This window comes from Cherax quadricarinatus, chromosome 54, assembly GCF_038502225.1.
Source record: "Cherax quadricarinatus isolate ZL_2023a chromosome 54, ASM3850222v1, whole genome shotgun sequence".
NCBI classification, from domain to species: domain Eukaryota; kingdom Metazoa; phylum Arthropoda; class Malacostraca; order Decapoda; family Parastacidae; genus Cherax; species Cherax quadricarinatus.
Window position 1 is genome coordinate 25,703,511 of NC_091345.1, and position 16,170 is coordinate 25,719,680.

General features: G+C 45.3%; 1 protein-coding gene across 1 annotated transcript in view; it reads left to right on the forward strand.

Moving 5' to 3' along the window:
* The window catches only part of LOC128699067 (hemicentin-1-like), a 175,815-nt gene that overhangs the window by 127,950 nt on the left and 31,695 nt on the right, over window positions 1-16,170 (forward strand). The window contains exon 7 of the mRNA XM_070096530.1: window positions 8,593-8,696. Coding sequence (XP_069952631.1) covers window positions 8,593-8,696 — 104 coding nt within the window. The remainder of the gene's footprint in view (window positions 1-8,592; window positions 8,697-16,170) is intronic.

Below are 16,170 nucleotides of genomic sequence, written 5' to 3' on the forward strand. Positions count from 1 at the left end.
GTATTGGATACAAATACAGCTGTGCCTCTGCAGTGAACGCCCGGGTCCATGTGCCGAAAATACCCAGCAAAACTGGGTAGTCTTGGGCACATAGTCGGGACAGTCAGAGTTTCTTGTAGCAAGACGATGTCAACCCGATCCCGAATTAATGCTTCCAGCAAGAGATGCTGTTTGCCCCTCAGGCCCTGAAAGTTCCATTGTAGGACCTTGAGGGTGTGATTTGGTACCGAGGTTATTCCATCACTGTTGTTTCCTGAGCTGGAGACTGAGTCCTGCCCGCTCTGAGAACCTGCAAATTCATGGCATCCACTGTCTCCTCTTCGGTCAGAAAGCACACTCTCAGGAGCGTATTGACCATCTGCCGGAATGCGCTCTGTTGTTCCGTGGAGTTGATTGTGTTGCAAATAAGATCCGTGAACACCTTGATGAGTGCTACGAGATCCTCCCTGGTGAGGGCCTGTTTTGGGGTTCGGCTCGAAACAGTGGATATTATCTGGGCTGTTGTGGTCTGTAGGGACTGCTGAGGGTTGGATTTCTTTATTGTATGCATCATGGTCTGTTGCTGTATACCAGGTTGGGTAGCCGGGATCTGCTGGTGAGGTGCCAGTTGAGTCTGCAGAGTGCCTGTGCCGGGTAAGGAGTGCCTGCGTTGTCGTGCTATGGCCGGTGGGGGCTCGTTTAGTGCCGCCTGCTGATTGCATTGACCAGATGCACCCTGTTGACGCCTCCTGTTCCTCTTGTTTCTGTTTCTTCGTTGAGGTAGGGGTGCAGGAAGTTCTTGACCTTGACGCCTGGTTGAGGCTTCGAGGGTTGGGAATTCCTGGGCATTGACTTGGGTTAGCTGCTGAGAGATCTGCGGTATGGCAGGGTTCTCTGCACCCATCGTTTGCTGAGACTGACGATCCGTCGTAGCCTGTTGCCGAGATTTTGGCGTCTTCCAGACTTCTTGAATTCTGGCGAGCCTCTCGGGGCATCGAGGATTTCAGGCATGGTGTTTCTGCCTGCAGTTCGGGCATTGTGGAGTGGGTGGCGATGCATTTTTCAGCTTGGTGATGCATTCCTCGGTAGGGTGCTGCTGGCTGCAGACACCGCAGATTACTCTGTTCGGACAGAGTGCACCCAGGTGTCCATAATGCTGACACTTGAAACAGCGTACTGGTTCTGCTGTGAAGGTCCTGACATCGTACCTGCCCCAAGAACCGAGGTCCAGCTGGGATGGCAGTGGTCCTACATGCTGAATGAGGACCTGTCGGGTTGGTGCATTGCCTGCTGTCTTTGCCTTGAGACGTTGAGCTGACACCACACTGGGGTGAGCTGCTACTGCCTCGATGGGCATCATCAGCGGGTATCGCATCACTACACCCTTGGTGATTTTCTGCCGAGAGTCCAGTTCCTCCAGGGTGAATGAGCGATCTGTCTCCATGACTCTCTTCAAGGTGGTATACATTTCCTTGTTGAGAGGAGTCAATATTGGTTCTCCCCTCAAGTTGAACCATATCTTGAACTTCAGGTTGTGTCGTGATTCCAGGTATGAAACAACGCCGTAGTGGGTTCTGTGGTCCCCGTAAGACTTCACCTTGAATTTGACAGGTCGGTTGAGCTGGTTTGCCTGCTCCTTGGACGGACGGCGCTCCTTCTTGTTGTCCACAGTGTTCCATCCCTCCTGGTTTTCGGCGGGTGGGGTGTTTATTTCCTCCCCTGTTTCTATTGTCGCTGGTTCCATGGTTGGGACTGTCAGATCTGCTACAATGTGAGCAGGATCTTCCTCTTCCTCTCGCAACTTCTTCGCAAAAAATTTCGCCCCGTATTTCCGAATCTGAGTCCTCCGTCGTGTTCATGGAGCATCGTGGCCTCTTCTTTTCGGCAGAAGCCATGTGCCTATCTTGTGATAAGGTAGTGAACTCCGTGAACTGAGTGTGTGTCAGCTGAGTGGTTGTAGAGATTCTGCAAGCAGAAATGATGACCGCAAAAACGCATGTGTTCAACATAGAGACGATGTTGGCCCCCTCATGAAATTCAATGAAGCTAAACTAGTTATTAAAGAAGACGACTTAAGACGGAGAAAATGCATTATAGCTGCACTAATTTCTGTCAGTAACACTATAAAGCAAAAATCCGGTAGTTACAGTATTTCAAAAATACTAAGCAAGAGGATATTACCCATCCTGGGAACTGGTGTTACTTGATGCCAGCAGGTCCCTCTCTAGCCTCACCTCCTTAGTTCCGTTACTACTACTACTACTACTACTACCACCTCTACCCACGCGTCACCTCACCTAACTCCTGCCACTATATATATATATATTTTCTTAGTTTTCTCTGTATTAGGACTGAAGAAGCCACTCGTGGCGAAACGTTTCCTTTAATAAATGTCCTGAACTGTACATAAGTGAGAACATTAAAATGGTAAAATGTACATAAGTGTCTTTTTCCACATACCCAGATGTTGCACATGTGTCTTAATTTCATCTTGTCGGTATTATATGCCATTCTTGCACATCACAGGAGACTCTTGAAAAAAGTGGCAGCTCATGGTATAGGAGGTAAAGTTCTAGCATGGACTGAGGCATGGCTTACCAATAGAAAGCAGAGAGTTGCCATTAATGGGGTGAAATCTGAATGGGGAATAGTCACTAGTGGCGTTCCACAAGGATCAGTTTTAGGCCCTCTCTTGTTCATAATTTACATTAATGACCTTGATGAAGGGATTACGAGTGACATGAGTACATTTGCTGATGATACAAAGATAGGCCGTATAATTCACTCTGAGGAGGATAGCAATGAACTCCAGGAGGATTTGGACAAATTAATGTCCTGGTCTGAAAAGTGGCAGATGAAGTTCAATGTCGATAAGTGTAAGGTACTAGCCCTTGGTAATGAAAATAACCCTCGAAGCTATAATCTAGGTGAAGTAGAGCTTGATCATACAGAATGTGAAAAGGACTTGAGAGTCATGGTGAGCAGAAATCTAAAGCCAAGACAGCAGTGCCTTAGTGTGCGCAACAAGGCCAACAGATTACTTGGATTTATACACAAATAACCCGCACATAAAAGAGAGAAGCTTACGACGACGTTTCGGTTCGACTTGGACCATTGACAAAGTCACACTAACAGAGGTACGAACGAACGAACGAAAGTTCAGGTGGTAAGATCCCAAATGGGATGAGCGGTGAAGACGGGACAGACGAAGAATAGTGCTGGAGGGGAGTGTTCTTAGTCGTAGAAAATGAGCCCAGCAGCGAAGGCGATCGTGGGACAGATATTGAGAAGAGAAATTCAGGCTCTTCTGTTAGGACTCCAGTGGGGTGAGCGAGGAGGAAGGGACATGCGACGTCTAGGGCTAGAGAGGAGTGTAGAACTGGGCCATGTCTTTACCCAAAAATGCTAAGGCAAACGTGGGTCAGAGAATGGTACCTGTCATAGAAGGTACCTGTCAGCGGATCCAAGGTTATTTGTAAGTAGGGTTAGGAGCAGTATCATGCAAGGAGTAGAAAAGGTTGTGTTGGTTTGTGGGTCTGCGAATGTCTTCGTCAAGGAGAGAGGTCCAGTAGTCATGTCGTGTCTCAAGTTTGTCTATCTGTCTGTCACTGAGCCTCTTCCAGTACAGATTCAGCGCAGGGATGTCTAACTGGGCATGGAGAGACTCGCTTGTGGCGAACTCCTCCCATCTGACATCAAGCACCCAGCGCAGCGCCTTGTTCTGGACACGCTGCAGTTTAAGTAAGTTTGTTTTTGCTGCAAGAGAGAGGGCTAGAGGAGAGTAAGTTATCAGAGGACGTATTAGGGATTTGTAGAGGTGTAGTTTGGTGCGTTGAGAGGCATGTTTCAGCTTGTAGAGGCCCGCAAGGGCCTTACTAGCTATTGCATGCCTTGAGTGAATGTGTCCGTGTAAACGAAGAAGGTAGTCAAGATTAACGCCAAGGACAGTGACAGATTGTGTGATAGGGAAGTAAGTGCGGGTGTCAGCTGTTCTGAGTTCGACAGGTAATGGAGGATCACGTTTCCTGTAGTTAAAACCTGTAATGCTGGAGTTAGCTGCATTGGTTTTGATCCTCCATTTTTGTTCCCAGATGGCTATCCTGTCGACCTCATTTTGTGTTTTGTGTGTGAGTGTATCTATACTGGCATGAGTGATAAGTTGTGTAATGTCGTCTGCATAGGCTAGTGTGATGGAGTTGTGGTATACAGGTGTTGGAACGTCATTAGTGTATAAAATGTAGAGGGTAGGGGAGAGGACAGATCCCTGGGGTACTCCGGCTTTTAGTGTGAAGTAGTCAGAGTAACAGCCTTGGAATTTGATTCTCATGGTACGGCCGTCTAGGAAGTTGCAGAGGAGTTTACGAGTAGTGAGAGGCAGGTTGAAGTTAGTGCAGAGTTTGTACTTGAGCCCTTCGTGCCAGACAGTGTCAAAGGCCTTTTCAACGTCTTTTGCAACCAGGGCTGTCCTGTTTCTTTGTTTTGTGTTGATGTGGATGTAGTTGAGAATGATGTTAATGGCATCCTGTGTGGATCTGTGTGTTCTGAAGCCAAACTGGCCATCAGAAAGTAGAGAATTGTGTTCCAGGTATCTGCGAAGGCGATGATTGATGAGTTTTTCAAAGAGTTTTCCTAAAGTTTCGAGGAGGCTGATAGGGCGATAGTTTCTAGGGTCAGAGTGGTCTTTATTGGGTTTAGGAAGGAGGATAGCAGTAGCAGCTTTGAAGAGGGAAGGGAAGTATCCAGAGGCAAGGGAGGCATTGAGGAGGTTTGTGTAGGCAGTAATGATAGAGTCAGGAAGGTGTTTCAGGATAATATGGTTTAGGCCAGAAGCACCAGGAGCCTTGGGAGGAAGGTGTCTGAGGAGAGTTTTAATGTCTGTGTTGGTGAAAGGAGTGTCGAGTTCTTGGGAGGAGGTAAGAGAGTCTAGATGTATGTGGCTGTCTGGTGTTGTTTCTTGTGTGTGTGCAGTGTTCCAGTGTTCTATGTTCTGATTTTCGAAAGAGAAACACGTAAAGCCAACACATAGTTCAACAAGGTCGATGAAATCGCTGGCTGGAATGGGAAGATCAAGTGAATCGTCAATTTTCCTGCGCAAGAGATCGATGGCTTGTGTAGTAGGTACTTTGGTGAATAGGGAAGTCACGTCAAGGCTGGAAAGTTTCTTGTTCCTGATGTTGATGTTGCGAATGCGATTGAGAAGATCACCCACATCGCAACATCAACATCAGGAACAAGAAACTTTCCAGCCTTGACGTGACTTCCCTATTCACCAAAGTACCTACTACACAAGCCATCGATCTCTTGCGCAGGAAAATTGACGATTCACTTGATCTTCCCATTCCAGCCAGCGATTTCATCGACCTTGTTGAACTATGTGTTGGCTTTACGTGTTTCTCTTTCGAAAATCACCTCTTTCAGCAGACTTTTGGACTACCCATGGGTTCGCCACTCAGTGCGGTCCTGGCGAACCTATACATGGAACATCTAGAAGCCGAACGTTTCTCCACCATTATTCCTTCGTCTGTCACCTGGCTCCGTTATGTTGACGACATTCTCCTCATAACTCCTAAATGCTTCAACGTTCAAGCTCTCCAAGACAAGCTCAACCAGGTCGAGCCTTCAATCCAGTTCACACTTGAAGAAGAAGTCGACAACACTCTTCCTTTCCTTGATGTTCTGCTCTGCAAAGCTGACCACGAACTTCGTTTTAAAGTCTATCGAAAACCCACCAACCAAAACGATCTTCTCCACTTCTACTCTCACCACGACACCAAAACCAAACGTGGTGTAGTTATAGGCTTCTTCCTGCGTGCACTCAGAATCTGCAGCAATGAGTTCCTTGAGGAAGAATGCACTATAATTGAACAAGTATTTTCTAAACTCCACTATCCTCGTCACTTCATCAGAGACTGCAGACGGCGGGCATTAAACATCTTCAACACACCCAGAGAAGACACTGCCGAGAAGAGATACATAGTCCTCCCCACCAACTCCATTGCCAAACATGTTTCCAACATCTTTTCCAATACATCATTCCAAGTATCTACCTCCACAACCACGACCATCAAGGACATCACCAGTAGTAGACAGGACAAGCCTCCATCCTCTGCAGGGGTATACATAATCCCTTGTAATGACTGCAACAAATTATATGTGGGCGAAACATCAAGAGACCTCCAAACACGTATTTCAGAACACCAATATGCAAGCAGGACTGACGATACAAGGAATGCCTGTGTACAACATCGCAATTCACACAACCATTTATTTAACTACAGAAACTCAAGACTTATCGCCACAGAAGACAACACTCAATACCGAAGAATCCTGGAATCATCGCTTATCTCTATAACCAACAATTTCAACCAGAACAACGGCTTCTATAACATAGCTGAACCACTCGCCAAGAAACTTCTTCATCGCTATCCCACATAAGAACATAAAACACTACAGAAGGTCTACTCACAACTTGTCTAATACCCCTGCCAAGCTACCCAAGACTCTATAACCCCACCCGGTAGATCATCAGACGCAGCATTCTCCACCTGACCTCAACATTCTGAACATGACTGTAAATACTCCCGTACCTTCCACCCCAGGTAGATCTGTGTGTGACTTGAAAAAGCCCACTGTGTGGGTGAAACGTTGTCAATAAAGGATCACATTATACTGCATATGTGTTTATATTTCCATTGTGTCGGTATTTTATACCATTTATTTCCAATCTGATTAATGATACTCAGCATGGATTTAAGAGAGGCCGTTCTTGTCTAACTAATTTATTAACTTTCTTCAGTAAAGCTTTTGAGGCTGTTGATCACGATAAAGAATTTGATATTATTTACTTAGATTTTAGTAAGGCTTTTGATAGAGTTCTGCACCAAAGACTGTTAAAGAAAGTGGCAGCTCATAGCATTCAGTGAAAAGTGCTCTCATGGATCGAGTCATGGCTCACAGACAGGAAGCAGAGAGTGTCCATAAATGGGGTTAAATCCGAGTGGGGATCTGTAACAAGTGGCGTTCCACAGGGATCAGTCTTGGGCCCGGTGTTGTTTATAATATATATCAATGACCTTGATGAGGGTATTACTAGTGATATGAGCAAATTCGCCGATGACACAAAGATAGGTAGGATAATTGATTCAAACGTAGATGTTAGGGAACTTCAGGAGGATTTAGACAATCTCTATTCTTGGTCAGAAAAGTGGCAGATGCAGTTCAATGTAGATAAATGCAAGGTTCTGAAGCTCAGGGGTGTCCATAATGTAGAACTTAGCCATACAGATTGCGAAAAGGACTTGGTGGTTATGGTGAGCAGCAACCTTAAACCAAGACAGCAGTGCCTAAGCGTACGTAATAAAGCAAATAGATTATTGGGATTTATATCAAGAAGTGTAAGCAACAGAAGTCCAGAGGTCATACTGCAGCTTTATACATCATTAGTAAGGCCTCACCTAGATTATGCAGCTCAGTTCTGGTCTCCATATTACTATGGACATAAATTTGTTAGAAAACATTCAGCGTAGAATGACTAAATTAATACATAGCATTAGAAATCTTCCTTATGAAGAAAGATTGAAGACTCTTAAGTTACATTCACTTGTTAGACGAAGAATGAGGGGAGACCTGATCGAAGTGTATAAGTGGAAGATGGGTATTAATAAAGGGGATATTAATAAGGTCTCGAGGATATCAAAACTGAACGTGGTGTAATTATAGGCTTCTTCCTGCGCGCACTCAGAATCTGCAGCAATGAGTTACTCGAGGAAGAATGCACTGTAATTGAACAAGTATTTTCTAAACTCCACTATCCTCGTCACTTTATCAGAGACTGCAGACGACGGGCATTAAACATCTTCAACACACCCAGAAGAGATACACAGTCCTCCCCACCAACTCCATTGCCAAACACATTTCCAACATCTTTTCCATTACCTCATTCCAAGTATCTACCTCCACAGCCACGACCATCAAGGACATTACCAGTAATAGACAGGACAAGCTTCCATCCTCTGCAGGGGTATACATAATCCCTTGTAATGACTGCAGCAAATATATGTGGGCGAAACATCAAGAGACCTCCAAACACGTATTTCAGAACACCAATACGCAAGCAGGTCTAACGATACAAGGAATGCCTGTGTACAACACCGTAATTCACACAACCATTTAATAAACTACCGAAACTCAAGACTTATCGCCAGAGAAGACAACATATATATATATATATATATATATATATATATACATATATATATATATATATATATATATATATATATATATATATATATATATATATATATATATATATATATATATTTTTATTTATTTATTTACTTATTTATTTATTTATACATAGTTTGTCACGGCTTGATAAAGCTCCTGAAAAACGATAGGTTGCCCCCCCCCAAAAAAATGTCTCATTAGTGGCTCATGTTTCCTTTTAACTAACATTATTATTATTATTAGTAGTAGCAGTATTATGATTATTATTATTTTTGTTATTGTTTTTAGTATTATTGTTGTTGTTGTTATTATTATTATTATTATTATTATTATTATTATTATTGATGTTATTATTATTACCATTATTAATCTGTCCCGATGCAGTTGCAGCAGCTAGCATCGCAGGCCCCAGCGAGCTCTTCATCAAGAGTGGCTCCACCCTTGTGCTGAGCTGCATCGCCCTCCTCCACCCTGACGCCGTCAGCAAGGTGAGTGTGCACCCTTGTATTGGATACAAATACAGCTGTGCCTCTGCAGTGAACGCCCGCGTCCATGTGCCGAAAATACCCAGCAAAACCGGGTAGTCTTGGGCACAGAGTCGGGACAGTCAGAGTTTCTTGTAGCAAGACGATGTCAACCCGATCCCGAATTACTGCCTCCAGCAAGAGGTGCTGTTTGCCCCTCAGGCCCTGAATGTTCCACTGTAGGACCTTGAGGGTGTGATTTGGTACCGAGGTTATTCCATCGCTGTTGTTTCCTGAGCTGGAGACTGAGTCCTGCCCGCTCTGAGAACCTGCAAATTCATGGCATCCACTGTCTCCTCCTCGGTCAGTAAGCACACTCTCAGGAGCATACTGACCATCTGCCGGAATGCGCTCTGTTGTTCCGTGGAGTTGATTGTGTTGCAAATAAGATCCGTGAACACCCTGATGAGTGCTACCAGATCCTCCCTGGTGAGGGCCTGCTTTGGCGTTGGGTTCGAAACAGTGGATATTACCTGGGCTGTTGTGGTCTGTAGGGACTGCTGAGGGTTGGATTTCTTTATTGTATGCACCGTGGTCTGTTGTTGTATACCAGGTTGGGTAGCCGGGATCTGCTGGTGAGGTGCCAGTTGAGCCTGCAAAGCGGCTGTGCCGGGTAAGGAGTGCCTGCGTTGTCGTGCTATGGCCGGTGGGGGCTCGTTTAGTGCCGCCTGCTGATCGTGTTGACGAGATGTTCCCTGTTGACGCCACCTATTCCTCTTGTTTCTGTTTCTTCGTTGAGGTAGGGGTGCAGGAGGTTCTTGACCATGACGCCTGGTTGAGGCTTCGAGGGTTGGGAATTCCTGGGCATTGAGTTGGGTTAGCTGATGAGAGATCTGCGGTGTGGCATTGTTCTCTGTACCCATCGTCTGCTGAGGGTGATGATCTGTCGTAGCCTGCTGCCGAGTTTTTGGCGTCTTCCAGACTCCTTGAATTCTGGCGAGCCTCTCGGGACATCGAGGATTCCAGGCATGGTGTTTCAGACTGCAGTTTGGGCATTGTGGAGTGGGTGGAGATGCACTTTTCAGCTTGGTGATGCATTCCTCGGTAGGGTGGCGCTGGCTGCAGACACCGCAGATTACTCTGTTCGGATAGAGTGCACCCAGGTGTCCGTAACGGTGACACTTGAAACAGCGAACTGGTTCTGCCGTGAAGGTCCTGACATCGTACCTGCCCCAAGAACCGAGGTCCAGCTGGGATGGCAGTGGTCCTATATACTGTATGAGAACCTGTCGGGTTGGTGCATTGCCTGCTGTCTTTGCCTTGAGACGTTGAGCTGACACCACACTGGGTTGAGCTGCTACTGCCTCGATGGGCATCATCAGCGGGTATCGCATCACTACTCCCTTGGTGATCTTCTGCTGAGAGTCCAGTTCCTCCAGGGTGAATGAGCGATCTGCCTCCATGACTCTCTTCAAGGTGGTATACATTTCCTTGTTGAGAGGAGTCAATATTGGTTCTTCCCTCAAGTTGAACCATATCTTGAACTTCAGGTTGTGTCGTGATTCCAGGTATGAAACAACGCCGTAGTGGGTTCTGTGGTCCCCGTAAGACTTAACCTTGAATTTGCCAATTCGGTTGATGGATGGATGGATCACTGTGGACAACAGTGATCCATCCATGAAGGATGGATCACTGTTGTTCACAGTGATCCATCCATCTTATTTCTCGGGGGGTGGGGTGTTTATTTCCTCCCCTGTTTTCGTATTCACTGGCTCCATGGTTGGAGCTGTCAGATTTGCTATAATGTAAACAGGATCTCCCTCTTCCTCTGATGACACGGAGTGGTCTAGCAACTTCTTCGCTAGAATTGCTCCCCACATTTCCAAATCCGAGTCCTCCGTCGTGTTCGTTGAGCATCGTGGCCTCTTCTTTTCGGCAGAAGCCATGTGCCTATCTAGTGATAAGGTAGTGTACTCCGTGAACTGAGTGTGTGTAACTCTCTGAATGTGTCGGAGATCTCGTTGGATTCAGCTGAAAGGTACACGAGTATTTATAGGATGGAGTCAGGTGGAGAATGTTGATTAGGATGGATCTGAACCTGCATGTGACAATCATCCGAGTAGGGTAATAGAGGCTTTATTGATTAAATGGTTGTGTGAATTTCGGTGTTAAACAGGCATTCCTTGGATCGTCAGATCTGCCTGCGTACTAGTGTTCTGAAATACATCTTTGGATGTCTCTGGACGTTTAGTTCACGTATATTTTTTTAATTATTCTCAGTTTCTAGTTTCCGCCCTTTTGAGGCAGGAAGATGTAATTTCATTCAGGTGAATCTTATTTGGTATGTTGAATTGGAGTTCCACACTCCTCATTCGTATCATGCCTGCTTTTTCCATCACTCATTCCATTTCCTGGCTCTGTATGACTTATGTAAGTTTAATGCTTTCCATGAATATAAAAATAGTAATTATCTTTTCCAATCTTGAGATAACGAACTGTGATCGTATGTAAGTCAGCGAATGTTTTCACTCTTCGTGAACTAAATTTATACAAAAGAAATTAATCTTTTATTCTTAATAAATATTCTTAATAAATATTCACATGCTGAAACTCGCTGCTGCTTTCCAGGAATATTACATTATCTGTTTTCAATCCTATCTTTTGACCTTTACCCGAGGATCAGGTAATATAGTTACGTGCTTGCAACAAGCTGGCATCTCATAGTTCTTATAGAGATCGAGTCTCAGCTCCAACACGAACCAAGCTGTGCTCTCATAGATGTATTTGTGGAGTCGACATTCTTGTTTTGCAACAAGTTCTAATCTTAGAGTAGTGTTTCTGGACTCGAGATTCTCGTCATGTAACAAGTTGTTATCTTAAAGTAATTATGTGTGAAGTCGACATTCTCGTCTTGCAAGAAGTTATTTTCTTAGAGTAGTGTTTGAGGAGTCGACATTCTCGTCTTGCAAGAAATTGTTATCTTAGAGTAGTGTTTATGGAGACTTGCAGCAAGTTGTTATCTTAGATTAGTGTTTGTGGATTCGAGATTTTCGTCTTGCAACAAGTTGTTATCTTAAAGTAATGTTGATGGGAGATCAAACCTTAGCGTTTACTTAGCAGTTCACTATTTTATTAGTGTCTAGAAAACTGGGACAAACACTTTTACGTTTGTTGTGATGCATATGTTTTATTTCACTGTTTCCTCATTCATCTTGAGTGTGTGTGTGTGTGTGTGTGTGTGTGTGTGTGTGTGTGTGTGTGTGTGTGTGTGTGTGTGTGTGTGTGTGTACTCATCTAATTCACCTAATTGTGGTTGCAAAGATCGAGACTCAGCTCCTGGCCCTGCCTCTTCACTGATCGTACTAGATCTTCTCTCTCCCTGCTCCATGAGCATTACAATACCTCGTCTTAAAATTATGTAAAGTTCCTGCCTCCACTACCTCACTTGCTAGACTATTCCGCTTCCTAACAACTGATGACGTAGTCGTCATACATAGGCCGTCTATCACTATTTTGATGTTTATAAACATATATGCTCCTACATCCCGCGTCCCTCAAGTGATTTCACTTTTCACTTATGATAGACTACACTTCACATTCGGTGTTACACTTTATATGTATGTCACACAACTGTTGTGACGTCACTGCTTCAGCAGGCCTACTGCCACCTTCCCTTGTTATATATTTTATTTTTCCTTTCTACTTTTGCTTGTTAACTTTTTCACTCTCACTGTATGCTGCCTCACATTTCACTTGTTATTCAATCTCTCGAAATTCTTGAACACCCGCTTCTACACTCACTTGGATCTTTGTATATTTGAATCTGTGTGGCATCAGGAGCCTACTAGCCCCCTAACGGTTTGGCACTTTGAAATATTAATGATTTCAGGCTTCCTTTCGACTTTTTTTTAACTAATACCTTTGGTTATCACTCGTAGTATTGTTCACTGACGTTGTCACTACCACTGATTACTGTTAGCAGTTACTGCACGCCTGAAAAACACTAAAGTTCTCGGAGCCTTGTGCCCCCACGTCTGCTGACTGACTGTGTGTGTGTGTGTGTGTTTGTTTGTGTGTGTGTGTGTATGTGTGTGCGTGTGTATGTGTGTGTGTGTGTGTGTGTGTGTGTGTGTGTGTGTGTGTGTGCGTGAGTGTGTGTGTGTGTGTGTGTGTGTGTGTGTGTGTGTGTGTGTGTGTGTGTATATGCATGTGTATATGTGTGTGTGTGTTTGTGTGTGTGTGCGTGTGTGCGTGTGTGTGTGTGTGTGTGTGTGTGCGTGTGTGTGTGTGTGTGTTTGTGTGTATGTGTGTACTCACCTAGTTGTACTCACCTAGTTGAGGTTGCAGGGGTCGAGTCCAAGCTCCTGGCCCCACCTCTTCACTGGTCGTTACTAGGTCACTCTCCCTGAACCGTGAGATTTATCATACCTCTGCTTAAAGCTATGTATGGATCCTGCCTCCACTACATCGCTTCCCAAACTATTCCACTTCCTGACTACTCTGTGGCTGAAGAAGTAATTCCTAACACCCCTGTGATTCATCTGTGTCTTCAACTTCCAACTCCCTTGTTCCTGTATCCCATCTCTGGAACATCCTGTCTTTGTCAACCTTGTCAATTCCTCTCAGTATTTTGTGTCATTATCATGTCCCCCCTATCTCTCCTGTCCTCCAGTGTCGTCAGGTTGATTTCCCTTAACCTCTCCTCGTAGGACATACCCTTAGCTCTGGAACTAGTCTTGTTGCAAACCTTTGCACTTTCTCTAGTTTCTTTACGTGCTTGGCTAGGTGTGGGTTCCAAATTGGTGCCGCATACTCCAATATGGGCCTAAAGTACACGGTGTACAGGGTCCTGAACGATTCCTTATTAAGATGTCGGAATGCTGTTCTGAGGTTTGCTAGGCGCCCATATGCTGCAGCAGTTATTTGGTTGATGTGCGCTTCAGGAGATTTGCCTGGTGTTATACTCACCCCAAGATCTATTTCCTTGAGTGAGGTTTGTAGTCACTGGCCCCCTAGACTGTATTCTGTCCGTGGTGTTCTTTGCCCTTCCTCAATCTTCATGACTTTGCACTTGGTGGGGTTGAACTCCAGGAGCCAATTGCTGGACCAGGTCTGCAGCCTGGTCTTCGATCGAATGAATTCTTCTCATCAACTTCACATCATCTGCAAACAAGGACACTTCGGAGTCTATTCCTTCCGTCATGTCCTTCACAAATACAAGAAACAGCACTGGTCCTAGGACTGACCCCTGTGGGACCCCGCTGGTTACAGGTGCCCATTGTACCGCCTTCCCTGTTATCCTTGCTTGGTCCTCCAGTTTTTGCACTAATCCTTTGTGTGGAACTGTGTCAAATGCCTTCTTGCAGTCCAAGAGAATGCAATCCACCCACCCCTCTCTCTCTTGTCTTACTGCTGTCACCATGTCATAGAACTCCAGTAGGTTTGTGACACAGGAATTCCCATCCCTGAAACCATGTTGGCTGCTGTTGATGAGATCATTCTTTTCTAGGTGTTCCACCACTCTTCTCCTGATAATCTTCTCCATGACTTTGCATACTATACATGTCAGTGACACTGGTCTGTAGCTTAATGCTTCATGTCTGTCTCCTTTTTTAAAGATTGGGACTACATTTGCTGTCTTCCATGCCTCAGGCAACCTCCCTGTTTTGATAGATGTATTGAATATTATTGATAGGGGTACACATAGCGCCTCTGCTCCCTCTCTCAGGGCCCATGGAGAGATGTTATCCGGCTCCATTGCCTTTGAGGTATCTAGCTCACTCAGAAGCCTCTTCACTTCTTCCTCGGTTGTGTGTACTGTGTCCAGCACTTGGTGGTGTACCCCACCTCTCCGTCTTTCTGGAGCCCCATCTGTCTTCTCTGTGAACACTTCTTTGAATCTCTTGTTGAGTTCCTCACATACTTCATGGTCATTTCTTGTTGTCTCTCCTCCTTCCTTCCTTAGCCTGATTACCTGGTCCTTGACTGTTGTTTTCCTCCTGATGTGGTTGTATAACAGCTTCGGGTCAGATTTGGCTTTCCCTGCTATATCGTTTTCATATTGTCGTTGGGCCTCCCTTCTTACCTGTGCATATTCATTTCTGGCTCTAAGACAGCTCTCCTTATTCTCCTGGGTCCTTTGTCTTCTATATTTTGCCTCCCTGCACCTTTGGGTGAACCATGGGCTCATCCTGGCTTTTTCATTATTCCTGTTACCCTTGCGTATAAACCTCTCCTCAGCCTCCTTGCACATGGTTGTTACATATTCCATCACCTCATTAACTGGCTTCCCTGCCAGTTCTCTGTCCCACTGAACCCCATTCATGAAGTTCCTCATTCCAATATAGTCCCCTTTCTTGCAGTTTGGCTTCATTTGCCCTGGCCATCCTGCTTCCCCCTCCACTTGTAGCTCTACTGTGTATTCGAAGCTTAAAACCACATGATCGCTGGCCCCAAGGGGTCTTTCGTATGTGATGTCCTCAATATCTGCACTACTCAAGGTGAATACTAGGTCCATTCTTGCTGGTTCATCTTCTCCTCTCTCTCTTTTGTAGTGTCCCTTACATGTTGGTACACAAAGTTTTCTAGTACCACCTCTATCATCTTATCCCTCCATGTATCTTGGCCCCCATGTGGCTCCAAGTTCTCCCAATCGATTTCCTTGTGGTTAAAGTCACCCATGATCAGGAGCTTTGCCCTGCATGCATGAGCTCTTCTGGCCACTGCAGCCAGTGTGTCAACCATCACTCTATTGCTCTCATCATACTCTTGCCTTGGCCTCCTGCTGTTCTGTGGTGGGTTATACATCACTGCAATTACCACTTTAGGACCTCCAGAGTGAAGCGTTCCTGCTGTGCAATTGCTTGCTTCTCCGCTGTCTTCTCTCTCTAGCTCATCAAAATTCCGTCAGTTTTTGATCAGCAGTGCCACTCCTCCATCCCCACTGTTCCCTCTGTCTTTCCTCAGGATCTGGTATCCCGTTGGAAAGATGGCATCTGTTATCATACCTGTAAGCTTGGTTTCTGTGAGAGCTATGATGTTCGGTGATGCCTCTTTGACTCTTTCGTGCCACTCCTCCCACTTATTTGTTATTCCATCAGCGTTTGTGTACCATACCTTCAGTTTCTTCTCCAACACTGTGGTTTGGGGGGCTTGTGAGGGTGGGAGACCTGGTAGCATACTGTGGGATTCTATAGCTGGGTGTTGGGTGGAAGCTGTGAGTATGGAATGTAGATTGTAATGTTGGGATGGTGTGATATGTTGTGGGGTTCTGAGGATGGTTCTGTGTGTGCTTGCCCTTGCTGCTCTGTCCTGCTCTGATTGACCTCTGCTGGTTCCTTCCGTGTCTCCTTTCCTATCTCCTTTCGCTTTTTTGTCCTCTCCCTCAGCTGCTGTCGTTCTGTTTGTGTTCTGTCTCTGTCTAGGAACACCCTCTTGTACTCTTCTGAGTACTTCAACCAAGATTTCCCTTGGAGGATTCTGTTCTGCACTGTTTCTG